The 26,722-nt window shown below is 42.6% G+C and overlaps 3 protein-coding genes across 12 annotated transcripts in view; 2 read left to right on the top strand and 1 right to left on the bottom strand.

Moving 5' to 3' along the window:
• The window catches only part of TTBK2 (tau tubulin kinase 2), an 87,044-nt gene extending 73,914 nt beyond the window's left edge, over positions 1-13,130 (top strand). For 7 of the 8 annotated variants that reach the window (XM_090141037.1, XM_031593570.2, XM_031593569.2 and 4 more), the window contains 2 exons: positions 1,350-2,614; positions 3,583-11,730. In XM_090141037.1, the coding sequence (XP_089997163.1) occupies positions 1,350-2,614; positions 3,583-4,048 (1,731 nt within the window). In that variant the 3' untranslated portion in view covers positions 4,049-11,730. Of the gene's footprint in view, positions 1-1,349; positions 2,615-3,582; positions 11,731-13,049 lie in introns of those variants that run through there. The other variant, XM_090141038.1, reaches the window with a different exon arrangement.
• Positions 13,131-15,026: 1,896 nt separating this feature from the next.
• On the bottom strand, positions 15,027-17,258 carry LOC116229228 (uncharacterized). The gene is made up of 2 exons (XM_031593568.2): positions 16,686-17,258; positions 15,027-16,097 (listed from the first exon to the last, which is right to left on the bottom strand). Exons 1-2 carry the CDS (start codon positions 17,161-17,163, stop codon positions 15,439-15,441), a joined length of 1,137 nt encoding a protein of 378 aa, XP_031449428.2. The 5' UTR covers positions 17,164-17,258; the 3' UTR covers positions 15,027-15,438.
• A 34-nt stretch (positions 17,259-17,292) lies between these two features.
• Positions 17,293-26,722, top strand: part of CDAN1 (codanin 1) — a 40,508-nt gene continuing 31,078 nt past the window's right edge. For 2 of the 3 annotated variants that reach the window (XM_090141031.1, XM_031593566.2), the window contains exons 1-7: positions 17,293-17,611; positions 19,787-20,493; positions 21,727-21,951; positions 24,127-24,320; positions 24,756-24,875; positions 25,750-25,828; positions 26,196-26,316. In XM_090141031.1, the coding sequence (XP_089997157.1) occupies positions 17,306-17,611; positions 19,787-20,493; positions 21,727-21,951; positions 24,127-24,320; positions 24,756-24,875; positions 25,750-25,828; positions 26,196-26,316 (1,752 nt within the window). In that variant the 5' untranslated portion in view covers positions 17,293-17,305. Of the gene's footprint in view, positions 17,612-18,110; positions 18,156-19,786; positions 20,494-21,726; positions 21,952-24,126; positions 24,321-24,755; positions 24,876-25,749; positions 25,829-26,195; positions 26,317-26,722 lie in introns of all 3 variants that reach the window. The other variant, XM_090141032.1, reaches the window with a different exon arrangement.

Below are 26,722 nucleotides of genomic sequence, written 5' to 3'. Positions count from 1 at the left end.
TGTGTGCATACTGGTAGAAATGATGTATACAGGATTATCAAGAAAATGCAAAAAAAAAAAAAAAAATCCAGCAAGAATTTTAGAAAAGACGTCATCTTCAGATTACCATGAGGGTGTATGTCCTTCACTGTTTGTTGGCATTTCTTATTTTGGAGAGTTCTGCATTTTTGAAGTTGGAGTACAAGGTATGAATTGTTGTTGGTCCAGAAGTACCAATGCACTAGCTCTTACATGGTAAGCTCAGCAGCATGTCTAGATAATTTCAGTAAGAACTTCAAGTAAAATCTGTCTTCTGTACCACAGCCTATTTGGAAATAGGCTATCAGTAGTTGTCTCTTCTGCTGTCACTGAATCAACAGTTTCAGGAGCTCCTGTCACTTCTGTGTGACCTCACCCCTTACCTCATGACTCCTGCACTTCTTATTGTGCAGTGACCTGTCTTCAGTGGGAAAGCCGAGGAGCAGATCCATTATAGTTCTGCCTATACTTAATGGGAAAGAGGGTTTGTGTCCCTCAGGGAAGAGACATGAAGGCAGGTTTCCTATTTCCCGGCTGTGTGCTCCAACAGTTGAGCTATATACTCAGTCGTTTTTCACACTGACTCAGATTCAGTACTGTATATAGGTTTTGGGTGCACTTAGGATTAGATTAGACCCACCAGGAGATTTAGTTGTGTGAATATTTAGTTTGTGAATCTCTTAATGACCTTAAGTAAGAAGTCCTGACCTGCTTGCTCAGTTTAAACTAATAATTAAAAAAGACGTAAGCTTATATAGGGAAGGAAATAGCTAAAATTTGTGCACTCAGGAATATTTATGAGCTGTAGGTATTAGAGGTACTGATGTAATCAATTAGGTAGATAAGTTGTTTTTTTTATTAGTTCTTTTGAGAACAGTGTCTAAATTCTGCTTAAACTGAAGTTTAAGTCAATTCCTGAAACTGGACCTCAATGTGTTCTATGTCTTCTGTATTTGTCTAGAAAGTATTGTGGTGTACTTGTTAAAGTTCTATGTTTACATAAAAGTTACACTGAAAGTATTCGAATTAATGTAAAATGGTAAAGTGCTTACCTCTTATTCTGGGTCTTTTTTCCAGGATGTTCCTTGGTAACTGCAACAATTTCCATTGAGATTGTTTTTGTTATGCATTTCTGTCTTGGGGTAATAGAGTATTTAATTTTCCTAATTACCTATATGTAATTTATGAAGTTCAGGGATTATTTGATCATTGCGATTCATAGGAATCATTATTTAATCTATTTTGAAGATATGAAATCACAAATGTGATATAAAGAATGCTTTCTATGATATTCCTGAATTTTTCACCTTCTCCTTCTGAAATTTTTTAAGGTAACGATACCCAGGCCTTCTGTAGCATCCACACAGTCTGCTTCAGAGAGCTTTCATTATGGCCACCAGCTAGAGAAAAGAGAGCGGGATGCACAGTCTATGGAACAAACAGTGGAACTTTTATCTCCAAGGGAAACTTTGCCATGTTTGGTTGTGACAGGAGATACCACAGTTAGTGGCAGCAGACCAGATATGGTACTTCATATCAGCCAAGAAGTGCTTGAAAGGGAAGAACATGTCAAAGAACGTGCCAGTGTCCTGAGCAGTGGCCAAAAGGACCTACTTGAAAACCGCAATGGGAGACAGGAAGAGAAGGATCTTGAAAAGCTTCCTGTAGAGACTGAGGAAGAACTACTTCCAGTGGTTTCTGAGGATGCTATTGTAATGCTGAGCAAAGAACAGAATTCTTTGCCAGGAAGTTCGAAATCTGCAGATGAGGAACCTCTAACTAACACTGATGCTGCTGAAGAATCAAAGCCAAGGCCTGTCTGCTTGGTGCCAAATCAAGATGAGCTGCTGAAGTCAACAGCACCTGAAACACCAGAATTTTCTCCATCAAGGCGTATCAACTCACATGTTAATAGACAAGCAAGCAAAATAGCACCAGTTCAGGAAAATGGTTTTCATTCTAATAAGGAAGAAGTCCATGTCCAGGACTTGCAGTGCCACCAAGTGGCTCTTACTACTTTTTTGCATCAGGAGGACAAAAAGGAGAAAAATGCTCCCAGAAATGGAGAGTTATTCCACTGCATTTCAGCAAATGAGAATTCTCATCGATCTAAGAAGGACTTAGTTAAATCTCCTTTTGTATTCAGGCAGAGCCGAATCCCGGTTTTAGCACAAGAGATAGACTCAACATCAGAATCCTCTTCTCCTGTTTCAGCAAAGGAAAAGCTTCTTTTAAAAAAGGCCCATCAGACAGACTTGGTCAGACTACTTGTGGAAAAGAGACAGCTCAAATCTTTTCTTGGTGACCTCTCAAGTGCCTCTGATAAGTCACTGGAGGAAAAAATGGCTGCTGCTCCAGTACCATTTTCTGAGGATGATGTATTATCCTCATTTTCTAAACTGACTCTGGACTCTCATTTCAGCAAGCAGATGGAAGATAGTTCTTTATCTCCAAGCAGCCCTCAGTCCAGAAAAAGCAAGATACCCAGACCAGTGTCCTGGGCCACCACTGATCAAGTCAATGGTTCAAGTTCAACTCGTTTCCTTCCTCGGCCACCACCCGGAAGACCACCTACTAGGCCTGGGGTAGAAGCAAGGTAATACAGTGGAAATAGAGATTGGTTTTCAGGTTGAAAATGGATTTGAGTTAGGCTGTAGTTACTATCCAGCATGTGATTACGTAGAAGTCCCATCCTTATTGTTTTTTAATTGCTGGCCTTCAATTCTCTGAAAAATCTTGCGTTATGGGAAAATGAATGAGGAAAGACTGTTAGTCTGCTTCACCAGTAAATTTTATACATCAATACATGTGTAGTCAAAATTTTTAAATGTCAATCTGTAACTAAATCCTTGCACTTTTTTTCTTCTTCAAATGCAACCACATATTCAGAACTGCCAGTTGTTCACAAACCTACAGAAATCAGTAGGATTTATCATACGCAGCACGTTGAACTTATTGTAGAAGCTTCAATTATTCTTGTTTGAAGAGTCTACCCATCAGTATGAAGTTAATTAACTATGCTCTGATCATGGCTAAGTAAAAACAACCACTTAATGGATGACAGAGTGAACTGTAGAAATGCTCCTTTGTAGGTTCTGGATATAGACAACCATGATCTAGTTTATTGAGTGCCTAAATTACCAGGATAAGGAGAATTATGATATAATCAGTAGTGTGAAATCCTCTGACGGAGGTTGTGGTTTGCTGTCATTCTTTGTGTATAGGAGTGTACTGATGATGGACAGGAATGGATACATCCCATCAAAACAGATATTGTAAGCACTGCTTTTCTGGGCACTTCAACTTCACTAGGAAATTTCAATTTTCTTGTGGATGCTTAAACTGCTTATGTAGGTGAATTTATACAACTGTAATTATTGGGTTGATTAGAACAACATGGAAGCCAAAACCTAGATGTGAACCTTTCTGCCTTACAAGAAAGTTCACATTCAGATGTCTGTTCTGCCATGCAAACTCCAATTAGTTTCCAATCATACTGTATGTCTATTTGAATTTTGGTGAATAGATTGAAACAGAAATATTTTTTCTTCATTTCTTCCTAAGGTTACGCAGATACAGAGTCCTGGGGAGTAGCAGCTCGGACTCAGATCTTATCTCTCGTCTGGCTCAAATTCTACAGAACGGATCTCAAAGACCAAGGAGTTCTACACAGTGTAAGAGTCCAGGATCTCATAGTCCAAAAACACCACCCAAAAGCCCTGTCAACCCCCGACGCAGTCCCAGTGCCTCCCCTAGGAGCTCTTCCTTACCCCGTACTGCTAGTTCTTCCCCATCGCGGGCGGGAAGAACCCACCATGATCAGAGGAGTTCCTCCCCACATCTTGGGAGGAGTAAATCACCTCCTAGCCATTCAGGCTCCTCATCTTCTAGGAGATCCTGCCAGCAAGAGCACTGCTTCAACAAACCAAGCAAGAATGGTCTGAAAGGATCTGGCAGTTCCTTATACCATTCCCCAAACACTAAGACTCCCACAGGGAAGAGCAAATCAGCTACTAAGCTTAGCAGATAGGAACTGGGCCTTGACAGGTATAAATCCTCCTCTTAAGTCTGATGCATGTTGTGTCTGTGTACTGTGTATTTAAAAAATTAATCAAAAAAGTATATTTAAAAAAAAAGTGTTGAATCTGCGCTTTTTAAGAACGTAAGCTTCATAAACTATTCATGAGAAAGCATACTTTGTAAATGAGTGGCCAGGCATTGCCTAAGAGCAAGCAGCAAGCAGATCTGGGGGGAGGAGGGGTAGAGGACAGGAAAAGAATGACTAAGGTAGTCAAAGAGGTGCAATGTGTTTAAAGTAAAAAAAAAAAAAATCTCTAAGGTGAGTGTTTTAAAAGGGTATTTATTTCTATGTTTTCAGTTTACTTAGCTAAAAGATTTGGCCTAATTATTTAAGGCTTGTCTCAAGAATTATTTAAGGAATCCAAAACTATTATTTCCAAAACAACATCACCACCTGGGAGATAAGTGCTGTTCAAGCACGTCTCTACAGTTTTAAAAAAGCACAGTTTATAAGACAATGGTATTTCTACCTTATGAGTCTCTTTCATTTTGAGTTTCACACATCCAAGTCACCTAGTGCTCATCTTGTCCCCTGTCTACTGTAGCACAGATTTGCTTACGTGAAGTATTGTGCATCTTGCCCCTTCTTTACTCTGGTGACATTTTAAATGTGAATATTAACAGTTTCTAAGATGTTTTGTAGTGATATTCTGTAGAAATTTGTTTAGTACTAATTATGATCCAATAAGCTAATTCTTGGTTCCATGTCATAGACTTCTTTGGGAATCATAAGGGGTTCTACCTCATTAGGTAGAATTTGGAAGAGCATCCTCATCTAGGAGATGAGAGAAAGAAGTCTGCAGTTCACTGAACGTTGCAGATTTGCAATGGATTGCAATGAATGTTTGAAAAGGAGTGCCTGATCTTTCCCTAACCAAAATGCAAAAAGAATCCCTGTTACTGCTGGCTTTTGTTTTTTTTCTGTTAGTTATGGATCACTGAAATCACTGATCTTACAGTAAAGAATCGATTATAACCAAGATTATTTTATTTTAATAAAAACATGAAAGATAAACTCCTCGGGAGGATTCAGGTGACAGAAATATAGCCAATACCTTACAAAATCTGAGTAAGAATCATTAGAGCAAAATACATAGAAAACAATCTGAGATATTTTTGTTATTGGGTTTTTGTTATTCTTCCCAAATCATTCTTTGATAGCCAAGCTTTATTATCTGCCAGTGAAGTCTACAGTGTCTAATTCTTCTGATTTTTTTTTTTTTTAGTAGTTACTTAATAATCTCTCGTGCTCTATAGAATCTCAGTAGAGAACATTGTGATACAGCACTTTTTGCTACATTCAGAAGAGAATACTGGCTAAGAATAGTAACAAGCAATGAATGCAATCCTAAAAAAGATGCGGCCAGCTCTCCTTGGTTATAACTGTTGTGGAGATACTGGATGTGTAGGAGACTTGTCAGTTGCTGATCTGCTTGCTGTAATCATATGCCTCTCCAGCCAGCATCTGTGCTTTTTTCTATTTAACCTCTGCCAAATGAATACCTTTGGATTAAAAGGGAATATTTTGTCTCTGAGCTAACACATTCTAATGCTGCATTAAAGCTGCCCTGGACCTGCACTGAATTTCACTTGCTCTGTCAGACTATGTTGATTTTTCTTTTTCTTAATGTTAATATGTATATTGTTTCTCATACGTAATGTAGCACAGTGTAGAATCTTAATTTCATTCAGGTTTCAGTCACTACAGATGAATGCAATAGGTAGGGTATACCTGCTTTTTCTGAAAAAACTGTACCGTTGGAAAGTCTTATTCCTTTGTATTATATTGTATTATAGGTGCTATATCAATAATTGCATGTCCTCATGGTAAATTATATAATATAAATATTTATATATACATATATGTACATGCTTATATAAATTCACTTTCTCATTTTTCACTTGTAATTTATGGACCACACATAACGCAGTTCCCTCTGTTAGTTCCTGAATATTCCTGGCATTGCATCTCCTATTTCCTGGAGAAAAAAAAAAATCTGGAATGCACAAAGTCTAACAACCTTTATACCTTGGGACAAGATTGAAGGACTACTGATTTCTCGACCAGCCAACGTTTTGTCTTGCAGCTCTCTGTCTTTTTTTAGAATTGTGTGCATTTGCACATAAACAGGAACAGAAACTGAAAGGCATTTTCATTTCTTATCACAAATAGGGCTTATTGATTATTCATTTTTATTTTATAATGTATGTTCTTAATTGTTGTGAATACTCATGATATAGGTACAGTGGTAGTCAATGAATATTTGATAGATGAATGTGACAACAACAATTCTATCTTTCCTTCCTGCTTTTCTCATGGCATAAAAAAAAAAAAAAAAGAGAAAGAACATTGGTTCCCATTTGTGATATTTCTGCTCTGGGCACTGCTGGAATTATTTGTTAAGGTGGTATGGCAGCCTAAGGTTATTTCCCCTCTACTTTCCCTTATTTTCCATTTTGTTAAGGTCCTTTGAGCTAATTCCTGCATTAATAGGGTCATTTTTAATAGGTACCAATTTATGCATGCTCTCCTGAAATGCTGAAGTTGAGGCGTTTGTATTTTCTCTCTAGCACAACAGAATCTAGAAACAGGTAATTTCTTTACAGATGAGAAAGAATATTAACACCTAAGGATTTTTTGTGCTCTTTCCAAAAATACAGACTTGTTCATTGTTGCACTTTACTATATATGTCAGGGGAGTTAGACTACTTGATCTTTAAAGGTTCCTTCCAACCCAAACCATTCTATGATTCTATATAAAATAAGCCAATGTTGTAGACATTCACCTGAACTTGAACTAGTTGCCAATGTAACAGTAGTAAACTATGCCAAAATAGGATAAGAGATGAATCATGATTGATAATCCAGGCTTCTTTCAATGCAATACAAGGTAAAAGGCCTCTATATCACCGAATGCTTCTTGCTGTGGATTCCACAGAGACTAGTGAGAAAATCATGAAAATACAAACAGGGAAGTGGTTACGAACAATAGGACTTGAATTACCTGTTCTTCTAGAAATTTTTATTGCTTGTTGCCTTCTGCCAAAAACATACAGAATTGCATACTATAGACTAATGTAGCAAATGTTTAATGTAGTTAGGTAGCAATCAGTTGATCACCTCATCTATATATTTATTACTGTAATATTTCTAGGGGGTCTGTTTAATCATCGTGAGCTCTGTAAGCTCCAAACTTGCACATGCAGCTGACTACATAAAATCATCAATGTATGTGTGTGACCCTTGTGCAGAAGGGGAATGAAGGATCCACAGAGGGTATCTGCAACAAATTTTCAGGAATGGGAAGACTTCTCTCCATCGTATACAACAGCTATAGTCATTTTACTTAAGCATCCAGCATCTTGTATAGTAATTTTTAGCTGAAAAACAATGTAATTCAAGGAACTGTTGCTTTGTGCTCTTCAAGTGTCCATTTCTTTGGAGTGCAGTGCAATGGAGCCGTGGCATGTTCTGGATGAAAATGCTGCATGTGTATTTCCTTTTCATGGTGTTACCTGTGCTGTTTCTTTCAATACTTCAAAGCATTTTTAGAGAAACTGGGGCAGGAAGCCTGTAAAATAAAATAGAACTTGAAAAGATAGAACACGTCACAAAAAATTTTGTCCTGAAATTTTACATGATATACTGAATTTGAGTGATGGCATTGAAAATCAATATTAATATCAACAAAATTCGTTATTAATTGCAAATTCTAATTGCTAAGTAACACTGTTAAAAATAACAGGAGATGTCATACAGTATAACGACATTGGCAAGTCATATGATGGTAGGCACCTATCTATTTGAGTAGGATCAGTAAGCACGAACAATTTCAGTGTTCAAAGGCACTATGAGGTTTTAATTGCTAGTATGTACAGTTATTCAGGAGGCACAGACCTCTGGGGAGTTACAGCCACTGGCTGTAATTTGGAAAATCTGGACGTATTCTTGCCTTGAAGACTCCATGCTTGAGATCAAGCTTTCTATCATACCTCACTAAACAGTCTTGGTGTAGAAGGAATGGTCTGGTGCTGTATGGTTCAGAGATTTTTCATCTGAAATAGGCTTGCAAGACTTCTACCAGTTAGAATTCATAATTGTTATGGCATTGATTATTGCTGGCAAAACACAGAATTTTGATTTTATTTTTAATATATATAAATATACCTTTGTACATGTGTGAATATACACATTTACCTAGATACTGTATACTATATAGAAACATATGTTATTTATATACATATATACACATGCTTATGTGTGTATATAGATAGAAACAGTCTCAGCTATTGCATCCTGCTTACTTAAACTCATTTACCAGAGTGAGCTGAGGTCTGTGGTGCTTTGACTTGGTCTGATCTCTGCTTTATCTGCCATAATTTTGCCATGCCCTAATGTTGATTCTCTTCAATTTTACAAAGCCTGATCCTGTAGTTCTCTTTTGGCAAAAGTGCTGTAAGTCTTTCTTATCCCAGTAACATTTATGCAATGGTTGATCACAGTGCTCCTAAAAATGTGTTACTTTTCTCTTTGATACGAATGTAGACAATGCCAGTTAAATGGTGGGGACTTTCCTGTAAACAGATTTTTTCCAGAATGAAATAGAGGTTTCTGTAGAACACTAAGAAGCAGAAATTCTGCTAACAAGGTGATTAATTCAATGTTTTAAAAAGGTTTAGTTGCAAACCAGGAATATTTCCCTACAATTTTTGCATGAATGTTAAAAATGAGAGAGAAATTGAATTTTCCAGATAGAAACAAGAGAACAAAAGGGAGCTCAAACTCACTAATGAGCTCAATAACTAACTCATGGAACATACTGATAGAAGTTTTGTTGTTTTTTTTTAATGCAGGAATGATCCTGCAGGGTGGTGAGAGCAATGCCTGTCTGTTCAATGCCAGTGTGCAGAAGGGTTCTCAGGTGTCTAGGTTAATACCATGATCCCATATAGCGCATTCTCTATATGCTTGCCTACCCTAAAGTGTTGTTAGGGAACCATCAACTGTATAAATAAAAGCCTAGGCAATTATCCATGATTCCCATCTTTAACTGTTGAAAGCTTTGGATACTCATTCGTTTCTGCTACTGGCAGAATAACACAGAATATTCTTATTCAACTTTTTTAGCAAACCAAGTAGGCAGTGAACTGAAGGATTTTGTTTGCTGTTTTGATTTGGCTGAAAAGTCTCGTTCACAATTTGCAGTAACTGGTAACTTTGATAAAAGGAAGCAAGGTTCAGTGTTTCGGCTCTGTGCGGTCCGTAGGTGTGGATCATGCTGTTCTTAGCCGATGTGTGCAACCATGTAAACATACTCACCTCACACAAGGATACCTCAGCTATCCACGTGAAGCCAGTCTTCCTCTCCCCTATGTGTAACACTTGTAAAAGAGAAATGTTATGAAATTCAGCCTAGATTCTATGAAAACTACCTGGAATTATCTTAAGATATTGCAAAATGCTGAGAGTTTATTTAATCACAGTAGCAACAAGCCTCGTTTGGTGGTTTAAGTAACCAGATTTTTAATATTAACCTCTGAGCATTTGTTTGTTTGTTTTTAAGGAAGAATTGAAGAGGAATGTATTATTTTAATGTCTAATGTATTAACTTGGCAATTTTTCCAGCCTTTCAGGATTGAGCTTATAGGCTGATTTTACTCTCTGTTGCTGGTAACACATCCTCTCTTAACAGGAGCAGTGACAACACCTCAAGAACTTTATACTTTTGTGGGATTAATAAACATTGCTTTTCTAACTTTCTACAATGGCTGGCAATTATGTGGGCTGTCTACAGGAGTTATTTTCCTTTTGGGAGTCTTCTTCAATAGAAACAACCATGTGGTTGACACAACAAATTTAGCACAGAGCAAATTGCAACCTGCAGAGCCCAGCAGGGAAGCTGAACCTGGGCTGCAGGGGGTACCCTTAGCTTCCAGGGACTGGCTGGTTTTCCTCTACTGCTGCAATAGAGAAATTGTCTTTCAGAGAACAGGAATTTAGTTGCAGTGCTCTGCAACAAGACCTGTGTATCCTGCTCCTTCCTTACCATAAAAGAGTTCCAGCTGACTGGTTAATTTTGGTGCCAAAGTCCTGGGTGAAATTCTCTCTAGTTTTGTTTCAAGTATGTCAGGATTCCCACTAATGCAATGCAAAATTTAAACGCACAAAATTTTACGTACAAATAATGAATGTGGATTTGAAGTTTCTGCTCTAGCTGTTGAGCAATGCCTTTTTTTGTAGTGTGGATGTTAGCTTGTGTTTTTGCTCCTGTTTCTCCCCAGTCCACATAAACAGCTTGGAACCTTTCTGTTCTTGTGCAAGTGAAACTTTCATTAAAATAGACCCTAGTTTTGTTTAGCTTCTTTTTTTTCCTGTGTAGGGACTGAAGGAATAAATTCACTCTATAAATCTTGCATTTGCAGTTACTGTATTTTAAATTGGAAAATGCATATTTTTAGTAAAGGCTGTGACATGACTTGCTTTTTGATCCTTATTTTCTGTAAGAATTACTGCTGTTAGTCAGCTTAGGCTGAGAGTACTGACTCCACTGTTTCTTTTGAAAACAATACTGCAGGTGGGCTACTCATACAGGGTTCTGATGGTCCCCAATTGGCTGTGGGAATTCAGCTAGTACTAATTGGTTACAGGTGTTTGTTTCATTTTGAGATCACTTGATCTTTGACCTAACTTTTACGTAAGGGGCCTCTAGTAGCAGCAGACCAGCTTGATCCTGAAGGTACATAATGTTGACCAGCTTGGTCTGCATGGCTTCAGATTCTTTTAAGTCCTTATCTGGATTGTGGCAGATGAGGTCATAAAGGTTTGGCACAAAGTGCAGTAAGGGATTTTGGGCCATTTCACATCTTTTCTTTCTCTCTGACTGGACATCTGGAATGATTGCCCAGCAGCCTTCTCTGCATCTTCTGCTTTCTTAGGTTGGAATGCAACACTTGAAATTATTCTTGAACTTCTAACTGATTTTCTGTAGAATCAACCCAGAGATGAGTTGCAGTGTGTATTAGAGAGAGAGAGAGAGAGAGAGAGAAAGAGAGAGAGAGAGAGAGAGAGAGAGAGAGAGAAACAGATGTCAATTTTCAAATACTTTCCTATGAATATCCAAAATGCTAAATTAAGGAAATCACCAGCAATGCCTTCAGACAAGTACTGACTTTTTGAAGCTGCAAACCAATGGCTGCTAATTGAAAACCTTTGGGCAATACCACAAAGAATGAAAGTGGTGTATTAGCTAAAAATACAATGTTGTTGCTCCATAAGGAATTAAGTACTTGATCTGCATCATGATTAAATTAAATGCAAAGCTGTTCTGAGGTTGTTTGTTACCATTTGAATAAGACAAATGTTGAGTCCTTCAAAATTATTTTGCTCAATAATTGCTGTTCTCTTTCCCCTCCTAGGAAATCTTCTAAGCCATTCTTTTTCTTTTAAGTTTGCTCAGGCAACCAAGAACATAAGAGAGTAATGCGCTTGTAATGGTCATTTGTACATAAAGGTGTAATTATTTATTTTCTCATTTGTACCATATCAAGGCTTTGTACAATGTTTTAAGTTTTGTTTTCAAATTATTTTGTATTTTATTTTTATAAACTGGTTATAAATAAAATATTCATTCAGCATGCAAAACTTCAGTCCTTGATTGTGTTTGTATGGTGATTTTACTGCTTAAAATATATTGTATAAAGTTGATTTTTTTTTCAAAAAAATTTTTTTGTTGTTAATGTACGTTAGATGGAGAAAAACTTTTTCTGTTATGAGAAAGCAAAAAGCAAGTGTCAGTTGGTACTACTCCAAAAGAAGTTGATGCTCATACTGCAAGAGTGATTGGGTCAATGAAAGTTCTACTGTTTAGTATATTGATGTATTGTGTAATAAGTAACATTAGGAACAACTCAACCTCCCTCCTTAAAGGCCTCCTTCCTTCTCTATTTGCTCTTGTTCTTTATCCATCCTCTCTGCATTCACCCAAACAGCACGTGACTGCCATGGCAGATCAGATCAATTTAGTGATGGTATTGTGGATCCCAGCCCTGGTCATGTAGCAAGCCAGCTACACTTTTTAATTCTTAAATGGGTTTAAATTATAATTTCTTATTTAGCCACAGGCCACTGTAATAAATTTATTTTGTCCAGCTGTCTGGACATTCATGCCAAGCTTTTACAGCCTCTTGTAAAGTCTCATTCTCTGTGCAATACAATTTAGCTGCAGATAGCAAAAACATTACTGAAGTTGTTGTTGAATCTGGGCATTTTGTCCCACATGGAGATGCAGTGTTAACCAGTTGCTCTAGTTCCATCAAGATCCTTTCATTTCTCTTTATAGAAAAACTAGATAAAAGCACAGTGTCATCACAGTATTTGTGGTCTACGTGCACACTTATCTAAGTCCTTGTGTGCTGTGGAAAATACTGCTTGCTCTTTGCACAGCGGAACAAGGTTGCTAGGGAAGTCTAGAAGAATTGGAGAAAACTTCTGGATCTCTTTCTTGATTTTGCCACTGTTATGCACTGTACGTGAAGCAAATTAAAGGCCAGCTCTGCCCTTAAGAGCAGCCAGAAATGTACTGTTGTGCTGCTGGAGGGTGTGTGTTCTTGCTGTTCCCAGTAAAGCCACCATTTGATAACAGAAAAGACACACAAAGAAACAGAAAGTCAGCTTTATTAATTGGAATTTGAAAATAAAAAATGTACATGCTCTGTACTGGAGGTGAGATAGATATCTCAGTATCTTAAAGTTACTCAGAATATTACATAAATAGTGATCAGAACTAAAATGAGAGTGGTCTCAACTTGGCTCTGTACCTAGACTGTACAGTTGAGAGACTGAAGAAGATCCAAGGCTGGAACAGGAGCACCACTGGAAATTGGTGCCGAGATCTGCTCATCTGATTTCTGAAGTTTTTTTTTTTTTTCTTTAACCATCTTCACAACTACAGGAGACCCAGTCCACTAGCTCTGCTCTTGAAATCTTGCTGCACTTCTTTGCACCTGGACTATAGCTTTCTTTCATGGAAACATAAACGTGAGACAGCTGTGCAGCACACACAAGCTAGCTTTCCCTAAAAAGGCTGGAGTAAATGAAATTCAAGAATCAATAACTGAAGAAAGAATTGAAATATGGAAAGGACTGGCTACTGCACTCTGGACAAGCTCAAATAACTGCCCCAAAAGACCAGGTAAACTTCTGATTCACTAACATTTTTCTAACCCAACCTGGGATATCACAGCAGTATTAAGAGGCTGCTTTTTGTATGCGAACAAAACGCAAATGAAGGCTTGACAGATCCCATCTGTATTGAGGAGGAGAAATATAAATGCTTCTAAGAGGTTAATTCTATCCTGGTTTTGGTGTCAGCATTTTATGAGTAAGGTAGTGGTAGCTGTCACCCACACCATCTCCTTTTATAAGGGAAATCAGGAGCTAAGAATCTCCTCCAGGGCATAGACCTTGTGTTAATCCCATGTGGTGGCTGCAATTGAACTGCACCTGGCTGAGCTTCAGGATTTGTCATCCTCTTCTACCGTTTCTTTTTTAGATAGTTCTTTTGGGCCTCTTGAAGAATTTTGTTTCCATTCTTTGCTCAGCAGTGCCTCAGAAGAAACCTGTTAAAATCCAGCTGTCCTGAGCTCCATCAGACTCCTGCACAGGCATAAGATGAAATCCCTTGCTTTGAGGTAATTATTCTAATAGTGTGTAACTGGTGATGGGGGCATTCCTTGCATTATTTGCAGCTACTGTTAGCTCCCGTATTTATCACATTTCAATGCAAATGATCTACTTCCCCCCCCCCCCCCCAGATGAAATAAATTAGTCCTGTATTTTTGTGTAGTATAGTGCACTGTCCAAGTTGACATAAAAATGAGATACCTTGCCTGATGTTTACTTGTTCTTATGCTGCTAAAAGGAGTAGTTGGGCTGCCACTCTGTATGCAACAGAAACATATGTTCAGAATCACTGGAAAACCAGTGACCATTACCACAGGCCAATTTATCTTTAGAATTTTATACTGGTGATAAAAGCTTATGAGGAAGACTTGAATGATTTTTTAGGTGACAGGATAAAAATGCAGGTGAGAGGGTTGCTGTATTTCCTTCAGTGAGTACACTGGACAAACGGAGTTCTCTCTGTTAATTTAGAATTTTGCAAAGTAAAGTGATTCTAATATACAAGCTCTAAACACCAGTCTTCCACGTATCTTAACAATAGCATCAGTACTAATATTTTCCTCCTGTTCAGAGTAGGCACTTAACAGGTTACTTTTTGCTCAGATTCATCTTTTCTTTCTTCTTCCTCGGATGTACAGTTACAAGAATGGCAGATTTTATTAATCTCTCTGATAGGTAAAGATAAAAGCATCTCTTCATGAGCTATGCAGTTTTCTATCCAGAATCAGCCTCTGCCTCCTGTAATTTATTTAACAGCGAGTCTAAATGTAAAACAATGCAGAAACATTTTTTGTTCTTTGTATTTCAAGTGATGTGATACCAATTCCAGAAAGCTTGCAAAATCAGAAGAGCCTGCTTATAAGCCATAATAAGAAATGTTACTCCATGTCAAAGCCAGGCATCACTCATCAGTTACTGTTTTTGCTTTATGTCTCTATTTTAATAATATCACAAGAAATAGCCTGCTCTGCTAGTGAAGTAAAACACAAATGCCTCTGAGAAGGTGCATTTGGCAAGCTGGGAATGAACAGCAACCAAATGAAGCAATGCTGTATGAACTTGGAGAAGCACATTCATCATCAACAGCTCAATCCTAGAACCATTCATCAAGGAAGCAGGTGTATCCAACCCTTCCTGCCATAGCTTCCTTGCACAGCTGAGACTTAGAAAAACAAAACCTCAAACCAAAAGCAAACAAGCAAACAGTTATAAGTATTAGAAAAAGCAACTACTTAAAAACACCATCTCATTTTGCCATTTGTTTAATTAAAAAAAACCAAAAACTAAGCAACTCATGTAAGACAGCTCCTGCTACTCAGTAACCATAACGTTACTTTTTCACCCAAATCTCATGCCTTTTATTTTCCAAAAGGTCACATTAAACAAAGGATAATACAGACAAGAGTTTTAGTCAAAATAAATCTGTTTGTTTTTAAGAGAGTAAGAGGATAAAGAGAACAGCAGAAAAACATTAGCCAACTGAAACTGAGTTAACAAACAGAACTGGTATTTAGTGTTTAATGCCACCTCCTATAGAGAAACATTTCCCACTGGGAAAAAATGCGGGGGGCAAGTCCACTTTGCTCCTTCAAGTTACAGGCCGGAGCAGAACAAACAACAGCACCTAACACCACAGTCACTGTACATATATTCAAGTTTTACATGTCTGCAAAGCAGAAGTAGTAGCAGCCATTTGGATGTTCTTTCTTAATGGTTCTCAGGGGGGGTCTGGGGAACTCTGAAGGACCTGGTTCCTGTGATGTAGAGCTGGAACTGCAGCTGCTGCTCCTGCTGCTGCTCCCAGCCATCTGCACCCGGCCTCTGTCCTCGGCAGGGGAAACCTGGGGAGAGCCTGGGCTCAGGTACCCAGCTGTGGTCTGAGTAGAGGTGGTGGTGTACGTAGTTGGGCCAATGTTGTTTTTCACGTAGACATTTTTGATAGCAACAAGCGTATGTGCCATGATGCTGAGGCTGTTACTCAGATCCTGCATGCCTTGCTGCAGCAGCCGAAGATTGTGGTTGACGCTGTCAAAGCCAGATTGGATCACCTGCATCTGGGTCTGCTGAATCTGCACTAGGTCCGCTTCAGTTATTCCGATTTGGTCTGCCTGGGATCTGCCTTTTGATTTGGCTTTTACCTTCCCTGAGGAAGCACCACCCGATGTCCCCAGATAAGGCAGCTGCTCCTGGCTAGGTGGGACCACTGCCATGTCCTCAGAGCTTTCCTCTGGTTCTACCACTTTTACCACTATCTCTTCTTTTAGGTTCATCTTCTCAAGACCGGGTTGATGAGATGGGCCGGGATCATCATTAAATCCTAGAGATGAGAGGAAAAGCAGAGCAAAGTCAGTGAGGAACTTCACAGTCAGTCAGGTGCGTTTTTACCCTTCAGCACACCCATCAGCCCTTGAACCGAGACCCAACTGCAGCAACTTGCGCTGCGCTGACGCTTTTAGAACACATGGCACCTCAAAACGTGGGGAAGAAAACCCTAAAGATCCATTCACCGAATAGCCGTGAACTGTAATTCCCTTACTGCCCCCACCGCGGGGGCTAAGTTGCAGGTTCCAAAAGACACATTTTGTTCTGCGCTGTGTGTGTGCACGGCGACGCCGATTGCGGGGAATCCCTGGGTACTGCAGCTGCTGTTTCAGCGCGTTAACGCCCCCTCTCTCTGGGACACAAAACCATACGTAGTCACAGCACTTCGGGCAGCCTAGGATTGCACGCTGGCATTCTATTTCTGCAATTTCAAGAACGGGATCTACAAACGTGGACAGAAGGGGCTGGCTTAGCGCCGCCGGGACGGGAGATCCGCTCCCACGTGCCGTTGCCGTAGTGTCACGGGCCGCCGGCTACACGCAGCGCTGCGCGTCGAGGCGCGAAGGCGGCGCCCCGCACTCACCCATCTCCCCCACGGAGGCGCCGGGCAGCTCCAGCGTGTCGATGCCGCCCACGATGGGCACGGCCTCGGCGTGCAGCAGGGAGCCGTAGGCGCGGGGGTGCAGGTGGTGGTGGTGGTGGTGGTGGCGGCGGGCGGGCGCGGCGCTGGACGGCAGCTCCTCGGGAGCCAGCAAGAGGCCGAGGGCTGCGGCGGGGCCCGGCGGCGCGCCGCCCTGAGACAGGCGGCACAGCTTGCTGCGGTCGCGGCGCTTCAGGTCCCGCCAGCGCTTCTTCAGGTCCTCCACGTCGCGGGGACAGGCGGCCACCGGGTTCACCTTGTGCCGGATCAGCTCCCACACCTTCCGCTTCTGGCCCGGGGAGGCGCGGCCCGGCCCCGCCGCGAACAGCAGCCGCTCGTGCTTCAGCACCTGCTCGATCAGCACCTCCGTCTCCGCCTCGTTGAAATTGGCCTTGCGCCGCTTGGGCGAGTCCTCGGCCATCCTCCGCCGCCGGGGGCCGGGGCGGCCCGACGACGGGGGGCCCGCGGGGGGCGCCGCTGCCCCTTCCCCCGGCCCGGCCCGCGGGCGCCGCCGCCGCCGCTAGGCCGGGCCCCGCGCCCCGCCGGGGAAGGGAACACCGCGCATGAGAGGAAAGGACGCGCGCGGCCGGCGCAGGCGCCCCGTGCCCCGCGTGTTGACATGGGGAGGGGGCCCGGCCCCGGGCCCGGCCCGCGCCCGCTCCGCCTCCGCCCCCGCCCGCCTCCCCCCCGCCGGGATTCCCCGCCGCCGGCCCGCCCCGCCCGGCCCCGCCGCGGGTTGTGCGCCTGCTCGGCGGCGGCCGCGGCGCCCGGGAATGGCGGCGGTTTTGGAGCTGCTGCTGAGCGAGGAGGTGGCGGTCGGCGCCGTGGTGCGGTGGCTGCGGCGCGCGCCGGGACAGCGCCCGGCTGAGGTAACGCGCGGCGGCGCCGCCCCGCTCTTTGCGGCCCGGGCGGGTATCGCGTCCCGCCGCGGGCCGAGCGGGAAACTTCGCGCACGGGGGAGGCCCGCCTGAGGCCCGGGGGCGGCCGCCGGGGGGCCCGAGCTCCGCCGAGCGGGCGGCGGGAAGGCGGGACAGGGGCCGCGGGACCGCTACCGCCCGCCGGGCCCCGGGGCGAGGCGGAGGCGGAATGGCGGCGAACGTGGCCCGGAGCGCCGTGCCCCGTGGCCGCGTGCCGGCTGGGGAGGCGCGGTGACGCGGGGGGCTGCGCTTCCCGCCGCCTCGCTGGTGGGAGCGGGGCTGGTGCCGCGTCCCGCTGCGCGTCGGGAGCTGCTCGTGGCCCTGCGGTGTCTCCCGACCTGTTGCTGGTCTGAGCGTGGGGATCCGCTACATCCGAGCACACGGAGCTTTGTAACGCGCTGTGTGCCGAGAGTTGGTGTTCCCGTGGTTGTAGAAGCCTTTGTAACCGCAGGTTGACCAGGAGCGCTTACGCTGCAGTGGTAACGTGGAGAACAAGGTCTGTGCGTGAAGCATTTTCAGCTCGAGCTCCTCGGAACGCCTTTAATTAAGATCAGAGCTTACTGCTGTCACCCCAAACTTCTGTGGGAAGGAGGGAGCAGCGTTCCACGTGTCCTTAACCTGTGGGCTGCAGATGTGGGTCTGCGGGCGCCGTGCAATTCGAGGTGCTGACCGCTCAGAACTGGAGGCTGTGGGCTGGCTAGCGGGGGGGGTCCGCCTTGCCGAGGGCTGTGGGTGGTGTGTGGGCTGAGGAGGCCAGTGGGAGGCAGGGAGCTGGCGGCACGCCCTCATCCTACAGCACGGCCGTGAACCTCTGTTAACTTGCACAGTGAGAGAGGAGTAAAGGCATGCTGTGCTCAGAAAGGTTTGAGGAGCTGACTGGCCATGTGTGCAGACTGTAAGCTGTCTCTAAACGTGGATGGGCAACCGAGGAATGGTAGAGTACGTCTTGCTCTGGCTTTCGTGGGGCAGTTCTGCACTGCTGGCACTGGTGGGTTTTGTGTGCTGGCCCTGGTCTGCCCAAGGCGTCAGCATGCTAAGTCCGCCCTGTACCAAGGCTGTGCCAGACTCAGGCTTCACTAGGGAGCTGCTGTGCTGTCATGCTTTTGAGGAAGAGTTTCAGCACTGGTATCGAGGATGGCAGGGCTGAGATCATGGCCCTGCTCTCACTGCCTTCTTTTGTGAAAAGTATTTCCAGAACAGTGTTTGCTCTTCTTTCTTAGAGTGGAGATGTGAATAGAAATGAAACAGAATGTGCATGCAGTTATTTTCATGTCACTAAGGAGGAAGTTGCTGCCTGTGAGCGCTGCTTCTACTGTTGTTGAGATGGCACAGAGTACCATGGAGAGGAAACAGGAATGTGTGTGTTGTTCGGAACAAAAGACACTTTTCCTAGCGTACAAGGCTTTGAGCTGTGCATGGGATATGAGTTCTTTTTGTCTAGTGTTACCCTGAGAAGATCGCCACCTGTTTAAGTTTATAACATGTTGATTCTATGAGTAATTTTGTGTGTGTGTGTGTGTGTTTTTGGTTTTTTTTTTTAAGGTTTGTTACTTACAAATGTCATGCATGTTGAAGTTGTGCAGTCTCTGTTAGCTCTCTGGGGGGTCTCAAGCAAGAGGAAATATGTAATTGAAGCATCTGATATTTGGCACCAAGGGACTCAAAATACTTAAACACTTGTTCTCACAGCACCCCTCTGTGGATGTAGGTGGCATTTGTGGATAAGTAGGGAACGGAGAAGTTGTAGGCTTTTGCTTTTCATGTTAGAATTAGCTGCTTCAGTATCCATGCCCCACTTTGAAACATTGGACGCAGAGATGCCAGTTGCTCCAGGCTCTTGCTGACCGCAGCTCCAGTAAGTGTCACTGCTGTTTCCAGGGGACAGCTCTGCTAGTTCCCAGCTGGAGGCCAAAGTGAGTGACTCCATTGGGAATCTCCTGCCAAAATGACTGTGTGGAGGCTGGCTTTCAGGCTTATGACTTGTGCTAAGGTCATTTGAATTGTATTGGCCTACTTTGGCATATCATGTTGTTTTTTATTGTGTATTGAAGTACTAAATGAGTCTAGACAAGTGAAAAGAAAGATTGAGGAAGCAACTTTATATTAATGCTTTGTCCTCTTTTGTAGGAGAATCACATCCATGACAAGCTGGTATCGTTCAGTTTGCTTCAGAAAGACTTTGTGCCTTTTCTGCTGAATTTTTTAAGGGAGCAGACCAGCCAGATACTGACTAATGGACCCTCCACTCCTGCTAAAACTCCCAATTCCAAGGCCCACAGGAGCCAAAGGACAGGACCAGAAAGGAGAGCAGGCCACGCGACTAGCAGCCGAGTGCAGCTCTTTTCCCAAAGGACTTCGGTGTCGGTGACCTCCTGCACCACAGACACCAGCTTTTCTCCCGCTGCTGCATCCAGCGGTTCCTCTTCCTGTTCTGGGTCGAACCTGTCGAGCCCTTGCAGTGACTTCCCCAGCGTGGTGTCCAGTAGCAGCCCGAGCTTTGGGTACAGCCCTGTGCTCACCCACAGTGAGAAGCGCTCAGCTCAGAAGGCCAGTCTGGGGAGCTTCCTCGCTGCTGCACCAGAGGCCTTGCCGGCAAGGCGGGGCAGGAGGAAGGGCAGCAGCTCTGTCAGTGCCTCTGGCCGACAGGTTGTTCGGGACCTGGGGCGGTCCTTGGCCGAAGAGGAAGATGGAAAGAATGAAAGTGCATCATGGAGTGGAGGGAGAAGGAAGCGGAGTGAAGTGCCTCTTGTTGCTGCTAGATCCCCTCCTAGCCAGCTGAATCTTAACAACCTAGAGGAGTTCCCACCCATGGGTACTGCCTCTGGCTGGACAAAGTAAGAGTGTGCCTGCCTTGCTTTCTCATTTGGATTGTCCTGCAGGTTGCTGTTCCATTCTGTTGTGCACCTCTGAATGCTGTCACAAACAATACCCTGAGGCTGACTTCTTGTTTTCCTTGGCCAGAACAGCCTTGTAACTGCTGCTGCAGAGGGGAGTATTGCTGTCACAGGCAGTCAACTTCTGGCCCTGTGTGCTCACCTTGGTGCCCCTTCAGCCTCTCACTTGTGTTGTGCCTGCAGCTTGCTGGTGCACAGGCCAGCTGCCGTAAAGCTGAACACAACTTTGTCCTTCTGTGTTCTAACAAGTCAGCATTATCTTAGCTCTTCGTGTTTCTTATTTAACACAATAGCAATTGCTGATCAAGTGCAGCCCTGGAAGGCTCTTCAGCTTTACTGATGCAAGAAGAAAAGCTTTTGGGTTGATGTTTTGTGAATTCTGTTAATGAACATCGGTGTGCAGCTTCATTTGTCTCATGTGGTTATGTACAAATAGCTGGCTAATTCTCATATTCACTTTCGTCTTCACCAGGCCCTTCTCTCCCTGCTGACACTACCTTTGCTTTGGGGTAACTGTTTGTCTTGTGATTGCCTCACTACTTTGATTTTTTCACTCTTTAAAACTTTTATTAGGAAGTGTAATGATTTCATGTCAGGCTGTTTACTCTGTAAGCCCGACACTGGCCTCTGAAGGGGTCACTTTCTAGTTGGACGATTACATTTCCAGCAGAAAATTGATAGTCTCTGTGTCTGCCTGGGAAATGCCTCTTAATGCATTACAGAGCCTCTTCCTGAAGGTCCAGTCTAGGTAGCTTATGTGGGAAGAATGGGTTCCCCTAAACTTTAAAGATAACACATTACTGGGATATAGTGGTAGCTTCTTTATTTCTGGTTGTGTTAGAAACTACTGGTGAATTGGTTTCATGCAAAAATAATTCATCTGTTGTCCTTCTAAACCAGAGTTGTTTGGAGGAGCTGCTTGGCAGTCTTTGTCACTGTTCTGTGCACTGTTATTAATTACATGTGTCGGCAGCAGGCTGCTTTTTGCCATCCATAGATCCTTGAGTACTGACAGTATCTACAGAGAAAGTTTAGAAGTTCACAATGCTGGCTTGATATCTGTTTTATTTTAGCATTAGGTTCTTTTGGAAGAGTTTAATGCGTGTCAGTCTTGAGATTTAATTTCTTTTCTTGTTTTGGTGATTTCAACGAAATCCCTTCTCACTCTTTCAGCAAAAGCAAGCCCTCAAGGCGAATCAACCCAACTCCTGTGAGTGCTGAACGCCCTCTTTCAAAGCCAAAGATGTGCTTCACTTCAACGCCTGTCAGCCAGTCTCCAGCTGCTCGATTTTCAGCTGGGTCAAGCTCTGAGGCCTTTACCACTGTACAAGAGGGAAGCCCAACTTCTGTGATAAGCAGCAGCCTTCAAGAGGAGAGGGAGATGCTGAAGAAAGAACGGTACAGTCTGAACAGGGTGTTGAAGGGCTTGTATTGATTCTTAGTTCTCTTTACTGAAGATGGTATTGATAGGAGAGCGGAAACGACCAGAAGAGTATCTAAAACAGATGCTGATAAACTTTAATTTGTCTAAAGCCAAGTGTGACTGCTGTCAGATCAGTACATTAATGCACTTAGCTCATGCTTGTCATTTTAAAGGTGTACTAGCTCTGGATAGGCAACCCTCATTTTATCTTCAGGAATCTTTATTGCTTTCTTACCATTGCCTTTTCATGGGTTTGCATGTGTGGTTGTCTCCTGTCCAGCTTTTTGTAGGTTGTAGAGGTGAAATGTGTTGGTTTGAGTGCATGTAATTAGGCTGTATCTGAAGACTTCATCTGTCACAGAAGGTATTGTTGAGTTTGAAGAAAATGAATTAACAGTGCAGATGTGGGGAATATATTAATGGAATTTAGGCAGACTAACACAGGCTTGTGGTCAGAGAAATGGGATATGGGTAGCAGGAAATTCAGTTTTAAGAAGTTTTAAAGTTGCTACCACAAATATCTGACTAAAATTGTGTGTGCTGGGAGATGAGGTGAATTCCAGCTCTAATTTTGTCCGCTGCTCAGATAATGAGTAACTTTCCTCCATCTGTAAAGTGATATCACTGTTAGTCTGTGATGGTTGGTGCTCTGGAAGTAAAAAGCAAAGCATGGTAATATATAATTGCTGACACAACTGCTAGTGTTCTTTATAGCTTTTGTTCTTGGGGAAACTCCTTGGGACACGAGTAGAGTTCTTTGCTTGGCAGACTTGCAGTTGACTCCGGTGGGACCAGAATAGGCTGGAACAGACCCGCTAGGTTCTCACAAATTGCCTTTTGTACAGGGCCTGTACCAGAGCTGGTCAGGATTCAGACTTACCTTTGTGCTCTTTAGTGGAGCACATATTCCAGTCTGAATTCCACCTGCAGTGTTCCAGTAATTCGTATAAACTAAAGTAGGTGAAATAGCAGTACGTGGGCTGGATTGGACCCATGAGGTGATCTCATCTAAGCCATCGTGCTTTCAACAGAACGGTTAGTGCCTGGGGCTAGGAGCTGCTTCTGTGTCCTCGGTAGTGTGGGAAGTGAGCAGCAAAGGTAAGACAGTCTCCAGCCAACTGGGTTTCTTTTTTGAGCAGTGGCTCAAAGGGAGAAATTCATGCTGAGGTAGATGACAACACTGAGGTGGAAATGAAGCTGAGCGTAACTGTGTTTTTGGAGGCTTACTGTGGTAGGTTTAAGAAGTGCTTAGCATGAAATAGTTTTCTTTAGTTCTAATTTATCAAGTGCTTATGTTCATTGCAAGACAGATGTTAGAAAATAACCTTTCCGCTTCCATTTTGGGACTGATTTGTTTTTCATTGCTGCAGTTTGAGGTTAGGCCAGCAAAAAAGTTCTTGGCTGTGATGAAAAATGTTTGTGTCTTCCCCATAGCCTTTCAAGTTACTTTTAAAGATTTTACTCTTGAGACAATTTGGACATAAGTGGATGTAATGTTCATAGTGTGGATGTTTCATTGGGATGTTAAATGGTCATTTCATATTGCTGTTAGTGGCTTTTCTCTTGCTTCTTATGTGTCTTATGTATGCTCCTGCATTTTGGGTGACCTCAGGCTTTTTTTTTAAGCAATACCTTTGTATTTAACTGAGTAATTGTTATTGATTCAGAATCCAGCAATTTAAGTAAGTAGTTTGTCTCTTCTGTTGCTCAACTTGTCGATATAGAATTTCATCAGTTGTTGCATTGCCTTTGCACGTACTCATATTGATTCTTCTCAGGGCATTATTTACTTGTAAATATAGCTGGGAGTCTGGAGATGAAACTTATTTGCACAGATTTTGCAGTGTCTAGTTGTCAGAAATTACATGGACAATATTATTTTTTTGAGGGCAGGTTCAATATTTTTAACAAATACCAATTTAGATGAAAAGAGACAACGTAAGCAGCCAGGCAGCATCATCAGAGTAGGAATTTGAATGTGTTTCTTTAGCAGTGCCATGCTAAAAGCTGGATTAGACAGTATAAATGATGTGGTTAGTTACTGCAGGACTTCCTTCATGCTGTGCTGAAATGGAGAGGTCTCTCTTCTGGTCACATGGTTGCCGTGTGTCATTTAAGCCACACAGTATGTTGCTGCTCTTGAATTTCAGATGCAAGTTGCTGCACCAGACATCTTCTCCTGCAGGGATATCTCCTGATCCTGGGACTCCTACTAAGCCCACTTACACTCGCAGTGCTAGTCTTCCTTCTGAAAGCCATCTGGTGACCTGTGCAGATCCTGCAAAGGTTTCCTGCAAGAAACAGTTGGAGTGTCTGGCACAGCTCTACTCATCGTGTATAGCAGGTGAAGACTGGGATGTGAGACTGACCCTTCTGTGAGCTTTGAGCTCGTATGCGCACTGTGAAGGGAAGGCAGATAACAAGTAGAAATTCTGGTGTGGTTGCTGTGTATAAATAACTCCTAAAAGAATAAGCAATGCCAACTCAGTTATTAAAATAAATAGATTTTACATAAAAATTTAGGGAAGTAGATGAACGTGATGCAGTACTCTGACCTGTAGGAGGCTGCAGTTGCGTGGTCCTATTTGATGAGGTACACTTGAGCAACCAGACCCTTCCCTCACACATCTTTCTTCGTTGATATATGCTGTGGCTGTGTGTGGGGAGGGAGTTCTTTACAGACTTTGCCTTAGAACAGTTGTCTGTCTTTTTACCTTCGTTCATTAAAATGGATTGAAACACAATATTCATCTCTAGTATCACATTTCTTCTCTTCCAGAAAACCTGGTACCAAATATTTTCCTGGAGATTTTTTTTGTTCTGCAACTGTTAACATCTAAAGGAACTTCTGCTTCAGAGGAAGAAGAGAGTGACCTTGAAGTCAGTGAAGGAAGTAAAGGTAAGCAGTAGAATTGAGTGGAAAGAATGTCTTTCCTGTGAATGATGATAATGTGATATAGGTAAGTTGCCTGTAGCCTGAACAGTTAGTATCTAATGCCATAAAAAACACAGTGGAACTCATCTGAATGCTGACAAAAATCATGTGTGTGGGAGGTACTACTTCAACATGATAGATCAGGGTTGCTAGATCGTGTTTGAATCTACTTTTCTGCTGTTGTGTGTGAGTACCTACAGCATCTTGCTAAAACAAACTTTCAGAGAGTACAGATATGTTAGTCTCTCCTCTGTTGGTTCTTACAACTCGCAAGTGTTGTTGTTTGCCATGTGTTTCTTAAATTAAATGTTGGGTCACAGATGTGGGCACACAGGGGCTGTTAATGTAGATAAATAATTGTTACATCTGATTTTTTGGCAAATTCATTCTTACTCTTGATACAGTCAGTAGTTTGATATAAGTATGAAACAAAGAGTGGCTTTAAGATGAAAACTTCAGAAAATTTTATTTGTTTAACCTTTGTTTTACTTCTCAGTGTTTCTTAGGGCTGAGCTTCGGAACACAACATGATCATCAGCAGCAGCTGATCAGTGCTTGCAGTTGGTCTGCTTGTTGTTTGGCTCTGCATACTGCTGGCCAAAAAGCTGAGGAGGAATATTTTCTTTCCCATACAGCATCAAACAATTTAGTTGCCGTTAGTATCAGAAAGATGGGGATTTATCAGGTGCCAGGGAATAGGAACTTCTGGAAATTGGTACCAATCTGGAAGATATTTAATTCTTTGGATATGGCAGTTCCTTCTTTCCTCCGGAGCGTATTTTTGATTGCTTAGCTTATAAATGTGATTGTTGTCACATGTTTCTTTTTTTCCCATTAGATGTATCAAGGAGACAGCACTTCCGAAGTGTGCACAATTGCGTTTATTTCGCTGTTCAGGTCTTGGATTATCAATATGAGTGAGTTGAGATGATTTTTTTTTTAATTTCCTCTGCTTATGTGTGAGATGAAGCAAGTGTGACTGGATCTTAGAGCTTTACTAATTCCAGATATAGAGATTAAATTTCGCTCAAAATACCCTTAAATTTGGATGGCTGTGAATTTTTCTTGCGCTGGCCTCTGTGTGCAAGAAACGGGAAGTCATGAGATGAATGCAGTAAGAAAAAATGTCCCTGCAGATGTCAGTGAGATTTGATCCAGGGTGACTCGGGCTTGGAACTCTTTACTTGGTAGCTTCTTAAGAATGACGTAAACATTTCTTTGGGTCTGATCATGTTGTTGTTTGTGTCTGTATGTCTGTGGGTTTTATGGATGTTGTCTTGGCAGAATTATTTCCCATTTAGAAAAGGGGACACTGAAGTTCTTGGCTGAAAATGAACGGATTGCAACTTTTTCTCCCACCCTGCATGAGAGGCTCAAGCAGGCATATGAAAGCAGCACTGCCAAGGTAAATATTGGCAGACCTCAACTGAATGCTCTCTTATACCTCTGTGGTGATGAAGTTTTATTTATGTTGGCCTTAGTGATAACTCTCGTTCCTTCTACTGTGAGTCTCTTTGTCATGTCTTCTTTGGGAAGTGTTTGAAAGTTGTTTTCTGTGTGTTTTTTTTTTTTTTTCATTGAGTGAGTGAATTGCATAATCTCATGACTGTTAGTTCTGAATCACTGCTGGCTGCCTGATGTTGTGGACCTTAGCTAGTGGCTAAACAGAGCCAGGTTTTGCTTTTGAGATTTGTATCTAATCAACATTAAGCCCAGACAAATGGGATGCCAGCTAGTTGCAATATCATAATGTAGTTGGGGATAAGTGCTTCTTTGAGGCAAACGAAGCTTGCAGTCTGGAAACAATGAGT

The sequence above is a fragment of the Phasianus colchicus genome, chromosome 5, assembly GCF_987193195.1.
Source record: "Phasianus colchicus chromosome 5, bPhaCol1.hap1.1, whole genome shotgun sequence".
Taxonomy (NCBI): domain Eukaryota; kingdom Metazoa; phylum Chordata; class Aves; order Galliformes; family Phasianidae; genus Phasianus; species Phasianus colchicus.
The sequence above is the reverse complement of the archived record's forward strand: the minus strand, read 5'-3'. Positions and strand labels throughout refer to the sequence as shown.

Bases quoted from the DNA above. Each gene is read 5' to 3' on its own strand.
- LOC116229228 (XM_031593568.2), bottom strand. From the start codon at position 17,163: ATGGCCGAGGACTCGCCCAAGCGGCGCAAGGCCAATTTCAACGAGGCG. The intron at 16,098-16,685 runs GTGAGTGCGGGG...TCTCATCTCTAG, and splicing joins CGCCTCCGTGGGGGAGATGG to GATTTAATGATGATCCCGGC.